The sequence below is a fragment of the Phyllobates terribilis genome, unplaced genomic scaffold (genome assembly GCF_046119375.1).
Source record: "Phyllobates terribilis strain yellow unplaced genomic scaffold, ASM4611937v1 Scaffold_3__8_contigs__length_932513732, whole genome shotgun sequence".
Taxonomy (NCBI): Eukaryota; Metazoa; Chordata; class Amphibia; order Anura; family Dendrobatidae; genus Phyllobates; species Phyllobates terribilis.
Window position 1 is genome coordinate 220,985,110 of NW_027362763.1, and position 20,057 is coordinate 221,005,166.

A 20,057-nucleotide genomic window follows, 5' to 3' on the forward strand; every position below is an offset into this window, starting at 1 on the left:
AGGTCAGCATCAGCAGAGGTAGCAAAATTAGCAGCCTGACCACCACCAGCATGATCAGGCACATGGCAGCAAAGCACCCGACTTTGTGGGCCGAAACTCAGGGTCCAGGAACAGTGTCTGCGGGTGGCACCACTGCTTGTACTGCTGTTGTGCGTGCATGCCAATCCCCTGTCCATGGTGCATGCCAAGATGCCTCCGGCCCTGCACGTGTCGTTGCACACTCTCAATTAGCACCATCAGCAAGCATGTCCACGTCCTTGTCCCAGTGCAGCGTTCAGCTGTCCCTACCCCAGTCCTTGGAACGCAATTGCAAATACGCAGCCAACGCCCTACAGGCCATACTACTAAATTCACACATTTTGCAAATGCTTGCACTCAAAATGTTGCCTTTTAGGCTCGTGGAGATGGAAGCTTTCTGCAACCTGATGGCGGCGGCCGTCCCTCGGTACTCGGTTACCAGCGACGTGCACTCAACAACGCAGGTACTGGGAAAGTCCATCTAACCACAGACACGTGGACAAGTGCTTGTAGGCAGGGACGGTAAATCTCGCTGATGGCACACTGGGTTAATATAGTGGAAGCTAGGACCCAGTCGGATCTTGGGACTCTAAATTGCAGATGTTGGGAAGGATTTGTGAGCAGAAGAGAGCAGTTGTTGACTACCAGCATCAACAAAGCCGTCGGTATTCAGTTCAGACTCCACACATAAGACCTCAGGAGTGGACATGGATGTCAGACATATGTACCATCCACCAAAACTTTGAGGACTCCACCAAGATTGTGAGCGGCAATGACACTATAATTAGTGTCACCATATAATTTCTCTGTTTTCTGAAATGCTCTCTGCTCACAATTAAAGAGGATGCATTGCAGGCGGAGGACGATGAGATGGAGCAAGGACCATACAGGTTGATTCTACACAGCCAAGCCTCATCTCATCCCATTGTGCATTAAGCGACAATGAGGAAGAGGAGGAGGAGGAGGAAGAACAGGAGCTAGTTTCCTTCGCTATAGAAGGTACTACTTGCACAACTGTCATACCGTCTGTTCAGCGTGCATGGCCTGAAGACAGGGAGGAGGATGAGGAGGAGAGCATTGTCAGTCATCCTCTTGGTGAAGACACGGAAGTCTTGCCTGTTAGCAGTCTGGCACACATGGCTGAGTTTATGTTACGCTGCCTTTCCCATGACACTCGTGTTGTCCAAATTTTGGGTAACAGTCATTACAGGTTGTTGACACTTCTAGACCAACGCTACAAGGAGAGCTTTCTGTCTCTTATTCCCGCACAGGACAGGCCTAATAAAATGGTGCAGTACAAGAAGGCCCTTGTTGCATTATTATTTAAAAAATTCCCATCTGATAATTCTGGTGGCAGAGGTCACAGTTTGTTGGACAACCAAGGAGTACAGGTGAGAGAGACACCAATGCAATCCAGCATAGGCAGGGGAATACTGTCAAAGTTCTGGGAGAGTTTTGTCAGACTCTCCCATCGCACAGGCCCTGAGGCACGGGGTACTCTCCCAAGGAGGGAAAAGTTTCGTAAGATGGTGAGAGAGTACCTTGCCGACCGTACCAACATCCTCCATGATTCCTCTGTGCCTTATAATTATTGGGCATCTAAGTGGGATACGTGGCATGAACTGGCTCTCTACGCCTTGGAGGTCCTGGCTTGCCCTGCTGCTAGTGTTTTGTCAGAGCGGGTTTTTTGTGCCGCCGGTGGAATTATAACCGGTGTCAACTGAAAATGCTGACAGGCTAACTCTTATAAAAATGAACAAGGACTTGATTTGGCCAAACTTCTCAACACCACCAAATGATCGCAGCGTAACATAAACTCAAATACAGTGGTTATTTTTGGGAGGTCTAACTCTATTCCCATGCACCTCTGTCTTCACACCCAGACATGGGTATACGCTTCCTGATTTTGTCTATTTGCTCTGGTCCTCCTCCTTCTCCTCATCCTCCACATCCTCCTAGATATCACCTCCATATCTACCATATCACCATATCCACGTCTCTTGCAAGGAACATTGGAATTCCTCCAAATTTTTGGCAGCCAATGCATTCACTGCATAGGAAAACAGTATGGGAGGTCCACTTCCTAATAATGGGAATATTGTTTTCAGGAGGCCCTCCAACCTCTACATCTCTTGCAAGGGGCATTGGAGTTCCTCCAAATTTTTGGCAGCCATTGCATTCACTGCATAGGCAAACAGTATGGGAGCCCCACTTCCTAATAATGGGAACATTGTTTTCAGGAGGCCCTTCGACCTCTATGCCTCTTGCAAGGGGCATTGGAGTTCCTCCAAATTTTGGCAGCCGTTGCATTCACTCCATAGGCAAACAGTATGGGAGACCCACTCCTTTTTAATGGGAACATGTCGTACTCATTACTGTAGCCCAGCTCTATGTGTGTTTAAATTGTTAGTGGGTTTTTTTTCCAAATTTTGGCTGCCGTTGGACTCACTGCATGCCCTATAAATATTTAGCAGACCCTCTCCTTTCTAATGGGAACATGTCAGTCATTACTGTGGGCCAGCTCTATGTGTGTTTAAATTGTTAGTGTTGTTTTTCCTAAATTTTGGCAGCCGTTGGACTCACTGCATACCTTATACTGGATATCAGACCCTCTCCTTTCTAATGGAAACATGTCGTTACTGTGGCCCTGCTCTATGTGTCTTTAAATTGTTAGTGGGTTTTTTTCCAAAATTTTGGCAGCCCTTGCAGTCGTAGCATGGGTATTACCACTATAGGAGACCCACTCCTTTATAATGGGAACATTTTTTTTACTGAGACCCTCCTCCATGTCTCTTCAAAGGGGTATAGGGTTGCGTTCAAATTTTTGGCAGTCCTTGCAGTCACTGCATATGCAATAACAGTATATGAGACCCGCTCTTTTAATAATGGGAAGCATAGCCAACTGCTGGCCCTTTAAGTATAGTAAGGCTGTAAAAATAGTGATTGTGACTTTCACAATCCCTCCTTCATATATGAAACAGGATGTGTCTGATGATGTGTCACACAGCACATGGCCAGATAAGGTTGTAAAATGTTAAAATGACATTTCCCGGTGAATGAATCTGTCACGGTTGAAAGCAAAGCAAAAGTGCAAAAACGCTTCAAAAACGCTACGTGTGAACATAGCCCAAGGTGAGGAGCAACATTTCTGTTTTTGGTTATTTATTTTGCCTTATATACAAGTCATTACCCTGGAAAGGATGCTCCTTAACATATTTCCCAGGAAAATCCATTTTGGTTTCGTTTTTGTATGTTTTATTGTGAGTCTGTAAAAGTGGCGTAATACCTCTGACAACATTGTTGACAGCAGTGACCTGGGAGTCAGAGATGCTCCCAGGGGTCTTCACAATGCTGTTCCCATGCCATTTGAACACTGTTCCCATCAATTTGGGCAATGTTTAGGCCCTCTGCAGACCGCCGCGGGGAACCGCCAGAAAAATGCTCGAGTTTCTCATAACCTTACATTGGGCTCGTTATTTGGACCGAGTATTCCAATTTGCTCGAGCCGAGCAACAAGTACCCGAGCATTTTAGTGCTCGCTCATCACTATTTATAATAAATGGGAAGAAACATCAGTGTTTTGCCCTAGACAACATGCTCATAAAACTGCTAAAGCCATATTGACACTTTACTATCCATTCAGCTTCACTAGTTTACTGTATTCCTCAACATTAATTTTTGTCATGAAAATATTCTACTCTTTATTTATAATATGGACTATTTCTGCATCTGATATAATTTCTGTAAATGCATCTTGCTATTCCGTATTGGAAATATCTGCACACAATATTAGCTGTATATGCCAGTTTCACTCAGTGTTTTTTTTAAATCACCAATACATTATTGCTTAATGGGAATCTGTCAGCAGGTTTTTGCTATGTAATCTGAAGCAAGCAGGAGATAGAAGCTGAAACACAGAACTCAGAGATGTGTCACTTGTCAAAGTGCAAGTGCTGTTTACTAACAGTGAAGGATTTATCACTAAGAGATTAACATTGCCGGCAACTAAGCACCTCACTGTCTATGGACTTTTTACACGGAGAGCCTAATCTGGGCAGGGTTAGGTTTCTCAGCTCTGCTTCATTTTAAATCTAAAATCTCTGATAGCATCACAATGGCTGCACCAAGTAAACTAAGTGGTACAATATTGGATTCAACTTCTCTCTGCCTACACCAGGCTGCTCTCAGATGAGGTAGCAAAAACCTGCTGACAGATTCCCTTTAAAGGGGTTGTCCTACAAACAAAATTACACATGGCTACCAAAGTCCCCTGTGTGACTATTGTTTATTCATAACTGTCCTTAGGATTGGTGGCTGTACATTCACACTACTGCTCCATTCACACAAGGGACTTTAGCCCAATACAAGAGATCAGTTGATGTCTTGTAAGCTATACCACACGCAATCATCCATTTTTCATCTCTCCTGGGTGAGTGATCAATGTTGTTTATGGGATTGCCTCATTAAAAGATTTTTCTGATTTAGACCAGGGACAAAACTATAGTAAGTGCAAGGGGAGTATTCACAATAGGGTCCTGGTGCACAATGGCATCGGCATCTCTGCCACATAATAAAACACCATTATTATGAATGGTATGTGCAGGGCCAGTTTTAAACAAAGTGGGGCCCTGGGCAAAAGTTTAAAGTGGGGCGCCAAATGCTACCATATTGCACCATCACACAGAAACACTTGCATTGCATTAACATGAGCTAAGTTCAGGCCGTTAAACAAGCGCAATCAACAATATTTAAGTCCTTTGGTGCTTGTTTCCCGGCCTCTTTAGACTGGCTGAGGAAGAATGATGGGGACAGAATGATCACTAATAGATAAATCTGTCCTCCTACCATATCATGTTATCAGCAGCACATCAACAGTTTGCACCCGACGATATGCTGCTGAGAAACATGATATTTTTCCAACACAAATAATCCAATCACCCAATAAGTAGGCAGCATTTTCCTCATTCGTTGGGTGATTGCTGATGTTTACATCTATGGACTCCCATCTGTGCTACTGGTATTTATTCACACACAGAGCACACACACATACATAGAGCACATACATACAGATACATGTATACACAAAGCACATACATACAGGTACATACAGATGCATTTATACAGAGCACCTACATACAGACACATGCATACACGGAGCACATACATACAGACACATTCATGGATGGAATACATACATATTGACTCATGCATGAAAGGAGCACATATATGCCAACATATGCATGGATGGAGCACATACATTCCAACATATGCATGGATGGAGCACATAAATACCAACCCATGCATGGACGGAGAACATACGTACAGACACATAGTATAATGGACCCCACACGGCCCTTCACACAGTATAATTGGCCTCCACTCAGCCCTACAAACAGTATAATGGCCTCCACACATCCCTCCACACAGTATAGTGGACCTCACACAGCCCTCCACACAGTATAATGGATCACACACAAACCTTCACACTGTATATTTGCTCGCATACACTATAATGGGTCCCACATAACCCTCCATATTGTATAATGGCCCCAACCTAGCCCCCCAAATATTAAAATGGCCCCCAAATAACCCTCCAAATATTATAATAGCTCTCCAAATATTATACTGGCCTCCACATAGCCCTCCAAATAATACAATGGTCCCCACACAGCCCTTATTATAGTATAATGGGCCCCACATAGCCCTCCAAATAGTATATTGGTCCCCACATTGCCTTCCATATGGTATAATGGGCCCCATAGTCCTCTATATAGTATAATTCACTCCCCATACTCCTCCATATAGTATGATGCACCCCCATAGTCCTGTAGTTAATATAATGCCCTCCGCATAGTCCTCCATATAGTATAATGCACTCTCATAGTCTTCCATATAGTATAAAGCACCCCATAGTCCTCCATGTAGTATAATGCATTGCATAGTCCTCCATATTGTATAATGCACCCCCATAGTCCTCCATACAGTACAGTATTATGCACCCCATAGTTCTCCATATAGTATAATACACAGTCCATAGCCCTCCATACAGTATTATGCACCCCATAGTCCTCAATAAAGTATAATGCAGCCCCTATAGTTCTCCATATAGTAGATATAGTATAATGCACAGCCCATAGTCCTCCATTCAGTATTTTGGCCACCACAATGTACTCACTGATTTAAAAAAATAAATACCACCTCTTCCTGTTTCCCCACTGCTCCAGTCTCTGCAGGGCATCTCCTGAAGTGAAGTAGCATCAGCATGTCCGCTGACTGAGACGTTAGATGCCGGGGGAAAATAATGGGGGATGGAGTGGACGGCTTCCCTCCTCCATCATTGCTTTTAATTGTATCAGAATGCTGGATGCCTATACAGTTGAATGTGAGATAATTGGCGGAGGGGGGGGGGTGTCTTGAGCCAGTGCTGGCACTGGGCCGCTTGGACTCATGGGCCCCATAGTGGCAGCGTGGTCTGCCACTATTATTAGCTGTGTGCCCCTGGGAGAGTGGGGACTGTGGGCAATTGCCCAGTTTCCCTCCCCTTAACACCGACCCTGGGTATGTGACAGGTGGGGACCTGCACTGTTTCAAATTTTGGAAAGGGGCACAGTAGGGAAACTTTAACACCCTGGCCTGGATTACCCCATTTCAGATTTTAACCTCTGCTAAGAATACAACAACATGAGGCAAAGTATCATTGATTGAAGTCACTAAATCTGAAGGGAAATTCTTTGCATTATTTATCTGTCCTGGTACCAGCACCGGGGCTCTGGTTCTTCCTTCCCTATGTCTCTCTCTGTGCTATGGTAGCTTGGCATGCACCTTTCAGTATTCAGGAAATAGTGCAGACTCTATTCCCTGCTATAAAGGCATCTATCCATTTTGTATCCAATTCAGCTATAACCAGATGCCCGATTGTCCACTCTGCTTATCTGTTCCTGAATGCAATCCACACTTCCAGCTCTCTTTCACCAAAGTGTCTGATTGTCAACTTGTCTCTAGTATTCCAAGGTTATTTTTGTACCCTCATTTCTGTAATTTCTGTATAAAATCACCTGCCAACATACACACCAAGGTACTATCCACGCCAAGGTACTGTCCATGCCAAGGTACTGTCCACGGTTCCTCAACTGTTCTGTATCAAGGTACATGCCAGCTTTCTCTTGTCTATTCCAACATGTTGCCAAAACAAAGTACCTGTCTGCACATGCATACTCATGTCAGCTAATTCAAGTGCTGTCCACTCACTTACCTTTGTTGCAAGAAGGTGCCTGTCTGCTTACTACTCTATGCTGATCCAAAGTGCAGTCTAAACTCTCAACTCTGCTGAACCAAGGTACCTGTATAAATACTCATTCCTGCTGATTCAAGGTGCTGTCCACAAACTCAACTCTGCTACATATAGTAATTCCAGCTCTGATTATTTATGTGTCATTCTGCATATCCAACTTAATTGGTCTTCACTCTTTCTCATGCCATTTGTCCAGTCCAGCTTTGCTTCATCAACTCCTCCGGTCCACGCTGCACAGTTGACCTTCGGCCTAGCGAATCCGACTCACATTGCAAACTCATAGTAATAAAGGAATTTCACTAAAGTATTGTACTGGTGAATAAAACGCTCTATAGGCAGCATATTGACATTAATTAATACCCGTCATGTTCATGATATCATGGGGTATTCCGGAATCATCTAAAGATAACAACTTTACTGACACTTTAGATAACTGGTTGATGGAATGCGAAGGAAACACTGACTCATCAGTGGACAAAAAGGATTTTAATTTATACTAAATGGAAATAATATTTTCATTTCTTTTACATTTTGAAGACGTTTGAAAACAAATCTGTAAAAGAAGATGTGTAACTCCAAAACAAATATTTCATGTCATAAAAAGGATGTATCGTGACTTAACTATTTACTTACCGCATAAGTTCTGCAAGGATGTGTCAGAATAGGTTTCACGGTCACAGCCTTTTCCAATATGATTGGTCTGGAGTTCAATACTGGTACGAACAGAAGACACAGGTCCATCACAGGTCTCCAAGTGAATATTAGGAAATAGTGCAACACTTGCCGAACCAAGGTTGTATTCTATACGTTTTTCCCAATCTAAAAGATAAATAAAAATACTTTTAATTATTATTAATAATTGAGCCACACCTGCAATTCAACAGTGATTAAAGTATTTGCTTAGAGATTATATATTTTTTTACTGGTCTGAAATGTGTAGTGTAGTATTGCACTTGTGATAATTCTATCACCAGTGCAATACTAAAGAAATTCTGAAAACATGATCTGTTGGTGGCTCTTGAGGACTGGAGTTGAGGAACACTGGTATAGACTATAATTTCTTTGTTTTTCTTACACATTCACAGAATTGAGTTGACCCACAGAAGGCTTCTCATGTGGACCCAGACTCAAACACAGCAATAAATCTCTATTTTGAGCTTTCTTAAACTTGGAACCAGAGGTGATCAATGCTAATAACTAGTGATGAGCGATCAGGTTTGCTACTGCCCGGTGCTCACCAGAGCATCTCACTGCTCGACATGCTCGGCGCTGGCCGAGTATTTCCGGGGTTGATCGGCGGGAGCTCGGGTCTCCTCCCTGCATGTTTGGCGCTCTTTAGAGAGTCAATGAACATGCAGGGATTGCCTGCCACTCACTGTAATGCTGTAGCCATGTTGGTTGTGGCATTACAGTGATTAGATGGCCACACAGTGTCATCAGGTCTATATCAGACCTGCCGCCGCCATGTTCGTCACAGTCACTCAGGAATCAGACAGTGTAGGGAGAGGTGCTGCTGAGCTAGGGAGAGATTTGCTTGTTTCTAGTTAGTGTAGGTGTACCAAACTATATTAGAGACACATATCCATCTCAACAAACAGTTCTTCTGAGGACTAATCCATCTGCAGAGATATCAGGCAGGCAATGTATATAGGCAGGCAGGCAGTTTATATAGCAGACTGCAGTGCATATAGCACAAGAGGCTCCATTCCAATTCTGCCTTCTGCTGCTGTTAGATATTTCTAGACAAAAGCCCAGGTCTCAGGGGCCAGGAATAATTTTTTTTGGATCTTAATCCTTATTATTTGCTTAAACAGCAATCCAGAGAACACCGTTTTTCTGCGCCATTTGCTTGTTGGCACTGCAGAATACAGCCAGGTCGTTTCCATATTACAGCGCAAAAACTCCTGCTATTTAAAACTGTGTTTTCTCCATCACACGGATCACATATACAATTTCAGAAAATACTGCCATTTCTGCCCTCCATTAAAAATTTGTTTCAGTGTGTCAGTGAAGCAATTGACACCAGATTGCTGTTCAAAATAGTTACCTACAGGCCAGGAATTTAAAACTGTGTTTTCTCCATCACACCGATCACATATACATTTTCAGAAAATACTGCCATTTCTGGCCTCCATTAAATTTTTTTTTCAGGGTGTCTGCGAAGTTTTTGACACTGGCTTGCTGTTCAAAATAGTTACCTACAGGCTAGGTATTTAAAATTGTGTTTTCTCCGTCACACGGATCACATATACGTTTTCAGAAAATACTGCCATTTCTGGCCTCCATTAAAAATTTGTTTCAGTGTGTCAGTGAAGCAATTGATACCAGATTGCTGTTCAAAATAGTTACCTACAGGTCCGGTATTGAAAACTGTGGTTTGTCCGTCACACGGATCACATATAAGTTCGCTCCAAATTCAGTCATTTGTTGTGAGCGTGGAAGATATTGTCCTCCATTTAAAATAGGCAAGGCACGTGTCAAGGGATGGGGAACTGGATGTGATGGTGATGATGGTGCATGCAGAGGCCGAGGCCGTGAGCAAGATGAAATTGTGCACAACAAACACTCACATCTTCTCGCTCAACCTTCCTGTCCCAATTAATAGGGGACCGCAGAACACCACTATTGAACACGGAGCAGTGTCAAAAGGTTATTGGTTGGATAGCAGATTATGCTTCCTGTCACTTAGCCACCCCCACCACCACCTTGTCTTCCACACGGTCAAGTTCCAGTAGCTGTGAGTGAGGACCGCATATTCCTCACCCTGAACCTCCTTCCTCCCACCATGCTGAGTGCCCAGAGACAACTGATCCCACACTTGGACACTCTGAAGAGCTGTTCACTTTTCCATTTACAGATTCGGGTCTCTCGCCCGGCCCACTTGAAGCAGGGCAAGAGGAGATCGCATGCAGCAATGCCCAAATATTTGAGCAGCCACGGTCACACGACGGAGACAGTGGGAAAGTGTCACAAAAGGTGGACGATGATGAGACACAATTGCCGGAAAGTCAGGAGGAGGACCAGAGTGCGGAAGTGGAAGATGAGGTGGTGGATGATATAGTAACTGACCCAACCTGGCAGGAGGACATGCAGAGCGAGAACAGCAGCACACAGGGGGAGGGAGGCACAGCACCCCAAAAGGTAGGAAGAAGCAGTGTGGTGACCACAGAAAGAAGGCAGGCAACCGTTCCCCTTAACACCAACATGAAGGAAGTTTCCAGTACAACTGTTAGGTCTTCTCGAGTCTGGTTGTTTTTTAAAGACTCTGCCGATAACCCCAAAAAGGCCATTTGCACCACCTGCCAGGCCAGCATCAGCAGGGGTGGCAAAACGACCAGCCTGACCGCCACCAGCATGATAAGGCACATGGCAGCAAAGTACCCGACTTTGTGGGCCGAACCCCAGGGTCCAGGAACAGTGTCTGCGGGTGGCACCATTGCTTCTTCCGCTGTTGTGCATGCAAGCCAACCCCTGTCCATGGTGCATGCAAAGATGCCTCCGGCCCTGCACCTGTCGTTGCACACTCTCAAGTAGCAGCTTCAGGAAGCACGTCCACGTCCTTGTCCCAGCGCAGCGTTCAGTTGTCCATACCCCAGTCCTTGGAACTCAAGGGCAAATACGCAGCCAACGCCCCACAGGCCACAGTACTAAATGCCCACATTTCATGACAGCTTGTGCTCAAAATGTTGCCTTTTAGGCTCGTGGACACGGAAGCATTCCACAACCTGATGGCAGCGGCCGTCCCTCAGTACTTAGTCCCCAGCCACCACAATTTCTCCTGGTGTGCCGTCCCCGCATTACATAAGCACGTGTCCCAAAACATTAGCCGTGCCCTCAACAAAGCAGTTACCTGGAAAGTCCACCTAACCACGGACACGTGCTTTTGGGCAGGGACGGTACATCTCGCTGATGGCACACTGCGTTAATATAGTGGAAGCCTGTACCCAGTCGGACCTTGAGACGGAACACGTCCTCCCGACGCTGAGGATTGCGGGTCCAAGGTCAATCAGGGTTTCCCCCACAGTCTTCAGCTCCTGCACCTCATCCTTCACAGCCTTCTCCTCCTCTTCAGCCTCCATCTCCGAAATGAACACCTCGGTCACAATCTGGAAGTACTGCAGCACTGCCTCAGCCAAGCGGGAACAGGCTGTGCTGAAGGTAATATGCTTACAGTTATATGAAAAAGTTTGGGCACCCCTATTAGGAGAAGCTGTATGGGAGAGTGATGCGAAAGAAGCCGTTTCTGCAAGCACGCCACAAACAGAGTCGGCTGAGGTATGCAAAAGCACATTTGGAGAAGCCAATGTTTGGAAGAAGGTCCTGTGGACTGATGAAACCAAGATTGAGTTGTTTGGTCATACAAAAAGGCGTTATGCATGGTGGCAAAAAAACACAGCATTCCAAGAAAAACACTTGCTACCCACAGTAAAATTTGGTGGTGGTTCCATCATGCTTTGGGGCTGTGTGGCCAATGCTGGCACTGGGAATCTTGTTAAAGCTGAGGGACGCATGGATTCCACTCAGTATCAGCAGATTCTTGAATGTTCAAAAATCAGTGATAAAGTTGAAGTTACGCAGGGGTTGGATCTTTAAGCAAGACAATGATCCAAAACACCGCTCCAAATCTACTCAGGCATTCATGCAGAGGAACAATTACAATGATCTGGAATGGCCATCCCAGTCCCCAGACCTGAATATCATTGAACATCTGTGGGATCATTTGAAGAGGGCTGTCCATGCTCAGCGACCATCAAACTTAACTGAACTGGAATTGTTTTGTAAAGAGGAATGGTCAAAAATACCTTCATCCAGGATCCAGGAACTCATTAAAAGCTACAGGAAGTGACTAGAGGCTGTTATTTTTGCAAAAGGAGGATCTACTAAATATTAATGTCACTTTTCTGGTGAGGTGCCCATACTTATGCACCTGTCAAATTTTGTTTGAATGCAGATTGCACATTTTCTGTTAGTACAATAAACCTCATTTCAAGGCAGAAACATTACTGTGTCCAACAGTTATTACATATATCAAACTGAAATAGCTGTTGCAAAAACACCAATTTTAAAAAAACATTAAGCTTAAGATTAATAGGGTTGCCCAAACTGTTTCATATAACTGTAGGTGACAAACCGCACAATGCTGAAGAGTTGTGGACAGCTCTGAAAGAGCAGGCAGATCTGTGGCTCACACCACTGAAACTACAGCCAGGCATGGTCATGTGTGACAATGGTGGCCTGGTGGCTGCTCTGAGGTGAGCCGAGCTCACACACAAATCATGCCTGGCCCATGTGCTTAACCTAGTGGTTCAGCGGTTTTTCAAATCCTACACGGAGCTGCTGGATCTGCTTGTTAAAGTACGCCGTTTGTGTGCCAATTTTAGAAAGTCACCTACAGCTTCCGCCGCCCTTGCCGTGTTTCAGCAGCTTTTGCAGCTTCCGGCTCGCAGACTGGTATGTGATGTCCCCACGTGTTGGAACTGTACACTGCAGATGTTGGGAAGGATTTGTGAGCAGAAGTGGGCAGTTGTTGAGTACCAGCATCAACAAGGCCGTCGGTATTCAGTTCAGACTCCACACATAAGACCTCAGGAGTTGACATGGATGTCAAACATATGTATCATCCACCACAACTTTGAGGACTCCACCAAGATGGTGAGCGGCGATGGCGCCATAATAAGCGTCACCATCCCGCTTCTCTGTCTTATGAAACGCTCTCTGCTCAAAATCAAAGAGAATGCATTGAAGGTGGAGCACGATGAAATGGTGCAAGGAACCATACAGGGTGATTACACACAGCCCAGCCTCATCTCATCCCAACGTGGATTGGGTGACAAAGAGGAAGAGGAGGAAGAGGAAGAACAGGAGCTAGTTTCATGCACTATAGACGGAACTACCTGCACAACTGTCATTCCGTCTGTTCAGCGTGGATGGCCAGAGGACAGTGAGGAGGAGGAGGAGGAGAGCATGGTCAGTCATCCTCTTAGTGAGGACACGGAAGTCTTGGCTGTTAGCAGTCTGGCACGCATGGCTGAGTTTATGTTACGCTGCCTTTTCCATGACCCTCGCGTTCACAAAATTTTGGGTGATAATCATTACAGACACTTCTAGACACACGCTACAAGGAGAACTTTATATCTCTTATTCCTGAGGCGGACAGGTCTACAAAAATGGGGCAGTACCAGAAGGCCCTTGTTGCGGAACTATTAAAAAAATTCCTATCTGAAAATGCTGGCGGCAGAGGTCACAGTTCGTTGGAAAATCAATGTGTACAGGCGAGAGAGACACAAATGCAATCCAGCATAGGCAGGGGAACACTGTCAAAGTTCTGGGACAGTTTGCTCTTGTCCTCCTCCTTCTCCTCATCCTCATCCTCCACCACCATATCACCTGGGTGATCGTGGTCCGTGATGCAACACCCACTTAATTTTTTTAAAGGGTGTTTAAGATGCCCGTAAAAAAAGAAATATATACAGTATGTTCATGTATACACCCCAGGAGTAAATGTTTGTCAGCCCACACACTTAGTGCATGGGCATTCCAAGTATAGGAGACCCGCTCCTTTCTAATGGGAACATTTTTTTATGAGGCCCTCTAAGTCTCTTCTAAGGGGCATTGGAGTGCCTCCCAATTTTTGGCAGCCCTTGCATTCACTGTATAGTCCAACACTATGGGAGACCCTCTCCTTTCTAATGGGAATATGTCACACTTGTTACTGTGGCCCTGCTCTATGTGTCTTTAAATTCTTAGTGGGGTTTTTCTTAAATTTGGTCAGCCATTAGATTCACTGCATACCATATAACTGTATAGCAGACTCTCTCCTTTCTAATGGGAATTTGTCGTTACTGTGGCCCTGCTCTGTGTGTTTTTAAATTCTTAGTGGGTTGTTTCCTAAAATTGGTCAGTCATTGGACTCACTGCATACCCTATAACTGTACAGCAGACCCTCTCCTTTCTAATGGGATCATGTTGTACTTGTTACTGCGGCCCTGCTCTATGTGTCTTTTGATTTTTAGTGGGGTTTTTCCTAAAATTGGTCAGCCGTTGGACTCACTGCATACCCTATAACTGTATAGCAGACTTTCTCCTTTCTAATGGGAATTTGTCGTTACTGTGGCCCTGCGCTATGTATCTTTAAATTCTTAGCGGGGTTTTTCCTAAAATTGGTCAGCCGTTGGACTCACTGCATACCCTATAACTGTATAGCAGACTTTCTCCTTTCTAATGGGAACATGTCGTACTTGTTACTGTGGCCCTGCTCTTTGTGTCTTTAAATTCTTAGTGGGGTTTTTCCTAAAATTGGTCAGCCGTTGGACTCACTGCATACCCTATAACTGTATAGCACACCCGCTCCTTTGCAATGGAAACGTCATTACTATGGCCCTGCTCTTCTTGTCTTCAAATTGTTAGTGGGGTTTTTCCCAAATTTTGTCAGCCCTTGCAGTCACAGCATGGGCATTACCACTATAGGAGTCCCGCTACTTTATAATGGGAACATTTTTTTTACTGAGACCCTCCTTTATGTCTCTTCAAAGGGGTATTGGGTTGCATCCAAATTTTTGTCAGCCCTTGCAGTCACTGCATACGCAAAAACAGTATAGGAGACCCACTTGTTAATAATGGGAACAACAAAGAATAACCGGCTGATGGCTCTCTAACAATAGTGAGGCCCGACTGCTGGCCTTTTAAGAATAATACGGGCCGTCTGATGGCCCAATAAAAATAGGCTTTATGACTTTCAGAGTACCTCCAACATAAATAAAACAGGATGTGCCTGATGATGTGTGTCAAACACCACATTGCCAGATAAGGTTGTAAAATGTTAAAATTACATTTCCCGGTGAATGCATTTGTCTTATAAAATAACGTAAAAAAAATCTAAACAATAGGATCTTTCTTTAGTATAAAAAACAGCGTCACCAAATTAACCTCAATGTAATCACATTGTTCAGCTCCTGCACCTCCTCCTCCGTCTCCGAAATGACCACATCAGTCACAAGCTGACAGCACTGCAGCACTGCCTTGGCCAAGAGGAAACAGGCTGTGCTGAAGATAACATGCTTAATGCTTAGGTGACAGCGCTGCAGAGTAGAGATGAGCGTTGTTCTACTTGAACTGTTCGTCAATCTCAAATTCGAGCTGTTTTGGGCGGTGTTCGAGCCGTTCGGCGAACCCGATCAATTTTAAAAAAATTCGGCTGTTCGAGGTTAGGTTCGATAACTGTTCGTGCACCAAAATCATAACTGGATTTTTTCTCAGTAATGCTAAAAATTAATGTTAATACGCAGTTTGAGTGTACAGCGGGGCGGGGGGAGGGGCAGGGGATGGATCTCTGCAAAAATAATGAAGATCTCCATTTTTTCTCTCTTTCCCGCATTTACAGTGTGGAGGTGCAGTCTGTCAGCCTATCAGCAGCGCACACATGGAGCGAAGTGCTTTTTTTCACACAAGCAAGGGCATGTGTCATTGGCAGTGTATGTCACATGTCCTTGCCCTATAAGACCCAGCCATTTTCCCCGTCGCCACCATTTTCTCACTGCTGCAGCTGCGTGTTAGACGGCACCGCTGTTGCTGTGTGCGCTATACTTTCAGTGTTAATTTCAAGCCAATTTTCGCACAAATCTACAGATAGCTTGGGAGAAGGGAATAGTTGTGATTGCAGTCCTTTTGAGGACTAGGTTACATCATTTCCTACGACTTTTATCAGGCAGGTCTGTGCTCTTAAATAGATAGGTTGGGAGAAAAGACTAAATGTAATTGCAGTCCTTTTGAGGGCTAGGTTACATCAGTTCCTAACACTTTTATTAGGCAGGTCTGTGCTCTTAAATAGATATGTTGGGAGTAAAGACTAATTGTAATTGCAGTCCTTTTGAGGGCTAGGTTACATCAGTTCCTATCACTTTTTGCCAGGCATGTCTGTGCCAGTGCTGTGCAAGTTTTTTTCACAGCATTTGGCTAAATCTAGCAAAGCAAATCCTTTTTGGCCTCTTGCAGTGTGTGTTAGTCAGTGGAGTAGCCTATCTGTGTTGCAAGCTACACCACCTGTGTATAGAATACTATTTTTTTTACTGCACCTAGTGAAGTAAAACCTTTTGGGCATAGCATCATTCTATTAGTCCATCTATACTAACCTCCACCAGGTGGGAAATTCAAAATAATATTTATCTGCATCTAACTCTGAAAAAATATTTCGGCTTGGGCTTGTAGCAGTGTGTGGGACTTGTTCTATTAGTCCATCTATACTAACCTCCACCAAGTTGCAAATTCAATATAATTTTTATCTGCATCTAGCTCTGAAAAAATATTTCGGCTTGTAGAAGTGTGTGGGACTTGTTCTATTAGTCCATCTATACTAACCTCCACCAGGTTGCAAATTCAATATAATTTTTTTCTGCATCTAGCTCTGAAAAAATATTTCGGCTTGTAGCAGTGTGTGGGACTTGTTCTATTAGTCCATCTATACTAACCTCCACCAGGTTGCAAATTCAAAATAATTTTTATCTGCATCTAGCTCTGAAAAAATATTTGGGCTTGGGCTTGTAGCAGTGTGAGGGACTTGTTCTATTAGCCCATCTATACTAACCTCCACGAGGTTGCAAATTCAAAATAATTTTTATCTGGATCTAGCTGTGAAAAAATATTTGGGCTTCGGCTTGTAGCAGTGTGTGGGACTTGTTCTATTAGTCCATCTATACTAACCTCCACCAGGTTGCAAATTAATAATAATTTTTAGCTGCATCTTGCCTGTAAACTAATTTTGGGCATATTAGCAGTGTGTGGTACTCATTCTATTAGGCCATCTATACTAAGCTCCACCAGTTTTCAAATTGCTAATAATGTTTAACAGCATCTTGCCTGGAAAATAATTTTGGGCATCGCAGCAGTGTGTGGTACTCATTGTATTAGGCCATTTATACCAAGCTCCACCTGCTTTGAAATTAATAATAATTTTTAGCTACATCTAGCCCGGAAAAAAAAATTTCTTCCCAATAGTGGTAGCAATAGAAATATGGGGCGCGCTCCTGGCTAACAAAAATATACGCTTCATAACAAAAAACACCAGCCTAGCGCACTGCATTAATAAGATGGCATCATCGTCTCTCCCGTCTACGCCGGCTAGCATTCCTGTGCCTAAAACACAATGCATGGGTCCGCGCTAGCCATAATGCTGAGGGGTCTAAAGCTGCTGCTAACGCTTTATCACAATTCAATTGGCAGATTTTCACAGAGCTCCTCCCCAACGCCCACCCATCGGGCAACAGTTGCCCACCCTCCCTATGGGATCAAGTAGCGAATAGTTGATGCCATTAATCAGAGTGTCAGTTGCCCCGTCGACGTGGCAAGCATACGGTAAGGCATTGGAAGAGTGGACACAACTAGCAGCAGGCAGACGGGTTAACCAATGTGAACAAGCCAGATTACAAGTCACCATAGAATTTCTCCACCAGATAATGATGTGGGGCATATCAGGGGCGTCAGCGCAGCAGTGTCTGACCGGAGTAGCATTTCACTTCCAACTACTGAATTGGGGAGATGTGACAAACAGATTCATCATCAGACAATCCATAAAAGGGTAGAAAAGGGGTCAGCCAAGTCAGGAGTGTAGACGTCCCGTCCCGTGTCACTAAAACTGATTTCTCACATCATATCCCTAACACCATTAACATGACACTCACAATTTGAAGCAACACTACTGTCCACTGCATTTGCGATCGCCTTCTTCGGGGCGCTATGCATAAGCGAATTAGTCCCTCAATCCAAAATTACCACCAGTGGAGGCTTATTAGACCAGGACGTAGTCATAGCCAATAATGCAATACGTCTACGCATACGCCAATCGAAAACGGTTCCAGTGGGCAGGGGCACTTGGGTACTTCTACAACCCACAAACGGTACACTGAGTCGGGTAACAATAGTAAAAACATACTGTATATAACCGTCAGATCACAAAGTAATTTCTTCCTATCACACATTGATGGAACGCCATTATCAAGATACCAGTTCCAAGCTATATTTAATAAATGCATAACATCGGCAGGGAACCACCCCAAAGATTATGGGACACACTCATTCCGCATAAGCGCGGCCACGGAAGCAGCAAGAGCAGGACTGTCAGAAACGGAAGTTCAGAGGATAGGGAGATGGCGATCCACGTGTATGGCGAGATACATAAGAATGGACTTGTTATCCTAACGTGGTTTGTTTCTTTTACAGGTGACTCTAAGCCAACAGTGTGGGTGATAGGCCACTCGTATATATATTGGGAAGAAAAATGGGTGGAAGTCCGCCCAGGCGGGAGGAAATTAGAGTTTCAAAACACATATTTCAACTGGAGAGGTATTAGAGGCCTGCTATGGCCACAGGCACTAATGGAGGTAATCAAGGTAGGGAGAGAGGCAAGAGGTCCGGTCATCTTAGTTATATAGGCCCGGGGAAATGCATAACTAATGGAAATAATGAAACTAGACACTGAGCGCTTCAGAGAATTTTTCACAAAACTAACTATAGTATGGTCAGAGATTGTGCCGATAGCGGTATGGCAAGGTGCGCGAGACAACACGGCCATCAAACGGACAAGGCGGGTAATAAATATTCGGATGGCAAAATTTAGAAGGGACAGAGGCAGTGTAGTGATACAACACCGACAACTGGAAGGAGATAAAGCAGGCCTCATACGGCCCAACGGTGTTCACTTAATGGATATTGGACTGGACATATTCCTGTCAGGACACCAGGACGGAGTGGAACAAGCGTTAAGAGTGTTGGATGGGGGTCAGAGTCCTGCATACGAGTACGCAGGATCCTCCATGGCCTGGAAATAGAAAGGAGATGTTGGAGAGTTACACTTGTTGGCCAACTTGCCGGTGTGGAGACCCAGGGCATGCTGCAACAAGCTGAATTATTTTAGAAATAAAATGCCTTTCTAATGGAATGAGTATAAAGAGTTAATAAAGCTGTGACCAATCCTCACCCATCCAGTTGTAAGAGTTACATTATTGTATTGTCAAGGAAAGGTGGGCGGTAGGGGGGCTGAGCGTCTGGGTTTGGTTGGGGGTCCCCACAGTCTGCCTAGGCTAGATGCATTTAAAAATTCTTATTAGATACACAGGCGGTGCAGCTTGCTTCGCAGCTGGGCTACTACGCCCAAAGTATTGCCTATGCTAGATGCAGTTAAAAATTCTACGCTGACTAGCAGACACTGAAGCTTTGGAGCAGACCTCTGAGTAAACAGCTCTTCAGACTCAACCATCTGTGTTACCCCAAGCCATAGTGTATGTAGTTTCTTACAGTTAAAAGGGGGGGAGCGACCCAGCCCACCTGGAATTGACGATGCCAACGTCACGTAAAACCCAGCAAGGGGACTCCAAAAAGAGTCTCCATTTTTTCCAAAAATTGTGGCACAGACACCACTTAAGTGGCATCAATAGCCCCAGAGTTGCTTAAAACAGTTGGTGAGGTCATTTTACCAAATCCTCAAGCTTTTAGTCTCCCCAGGATGACACAGGGGTAGAAAAGTCCTTGCGGATCCATGATTTGTTCATCTTTATGAACGTGAGTCTGTCTATATTCTCAGTGGACAGCCGCGTGCGCTTATCTGTCAGCACACCACCAGCAGCGCTGAACACACGTTCAGAGAGAACGCTGGCTTCAGGGCATGACAAGATCTCCAAGGCGTGAGTGGCGAGCTCCGGCCATTTTTCCAGATTGGAAGCCCAAAATGAGCAAGGGTCCAGTGACACAGTCATAGCTT

The 20,057-nt window shown here is 44.6% G+C and overlaps 1 protein-coding gene across 1 annotated transcript in view; it reads right to left on the reverse strand.

The window, feature by feature from the left end:
• The window catches only part of CLSTN2 (calsyntenin 2), a 1,504,973-nt gene that overhangs the window by 496,071 nt on the left and 988,845 nt on the right, over positions 1-20,057 (reverse strand). Inside the window, exon 6 of the mRNA XM_073674635.1 lies at positions 7,943-8,128. Coding sequence (XP_073530736.1) covers positions 7,943-8,128 — 186 coding nt within the window. The remainder of the gene's footprint in view (positions 1-7,942; positions 8,129-20,057) is intronic.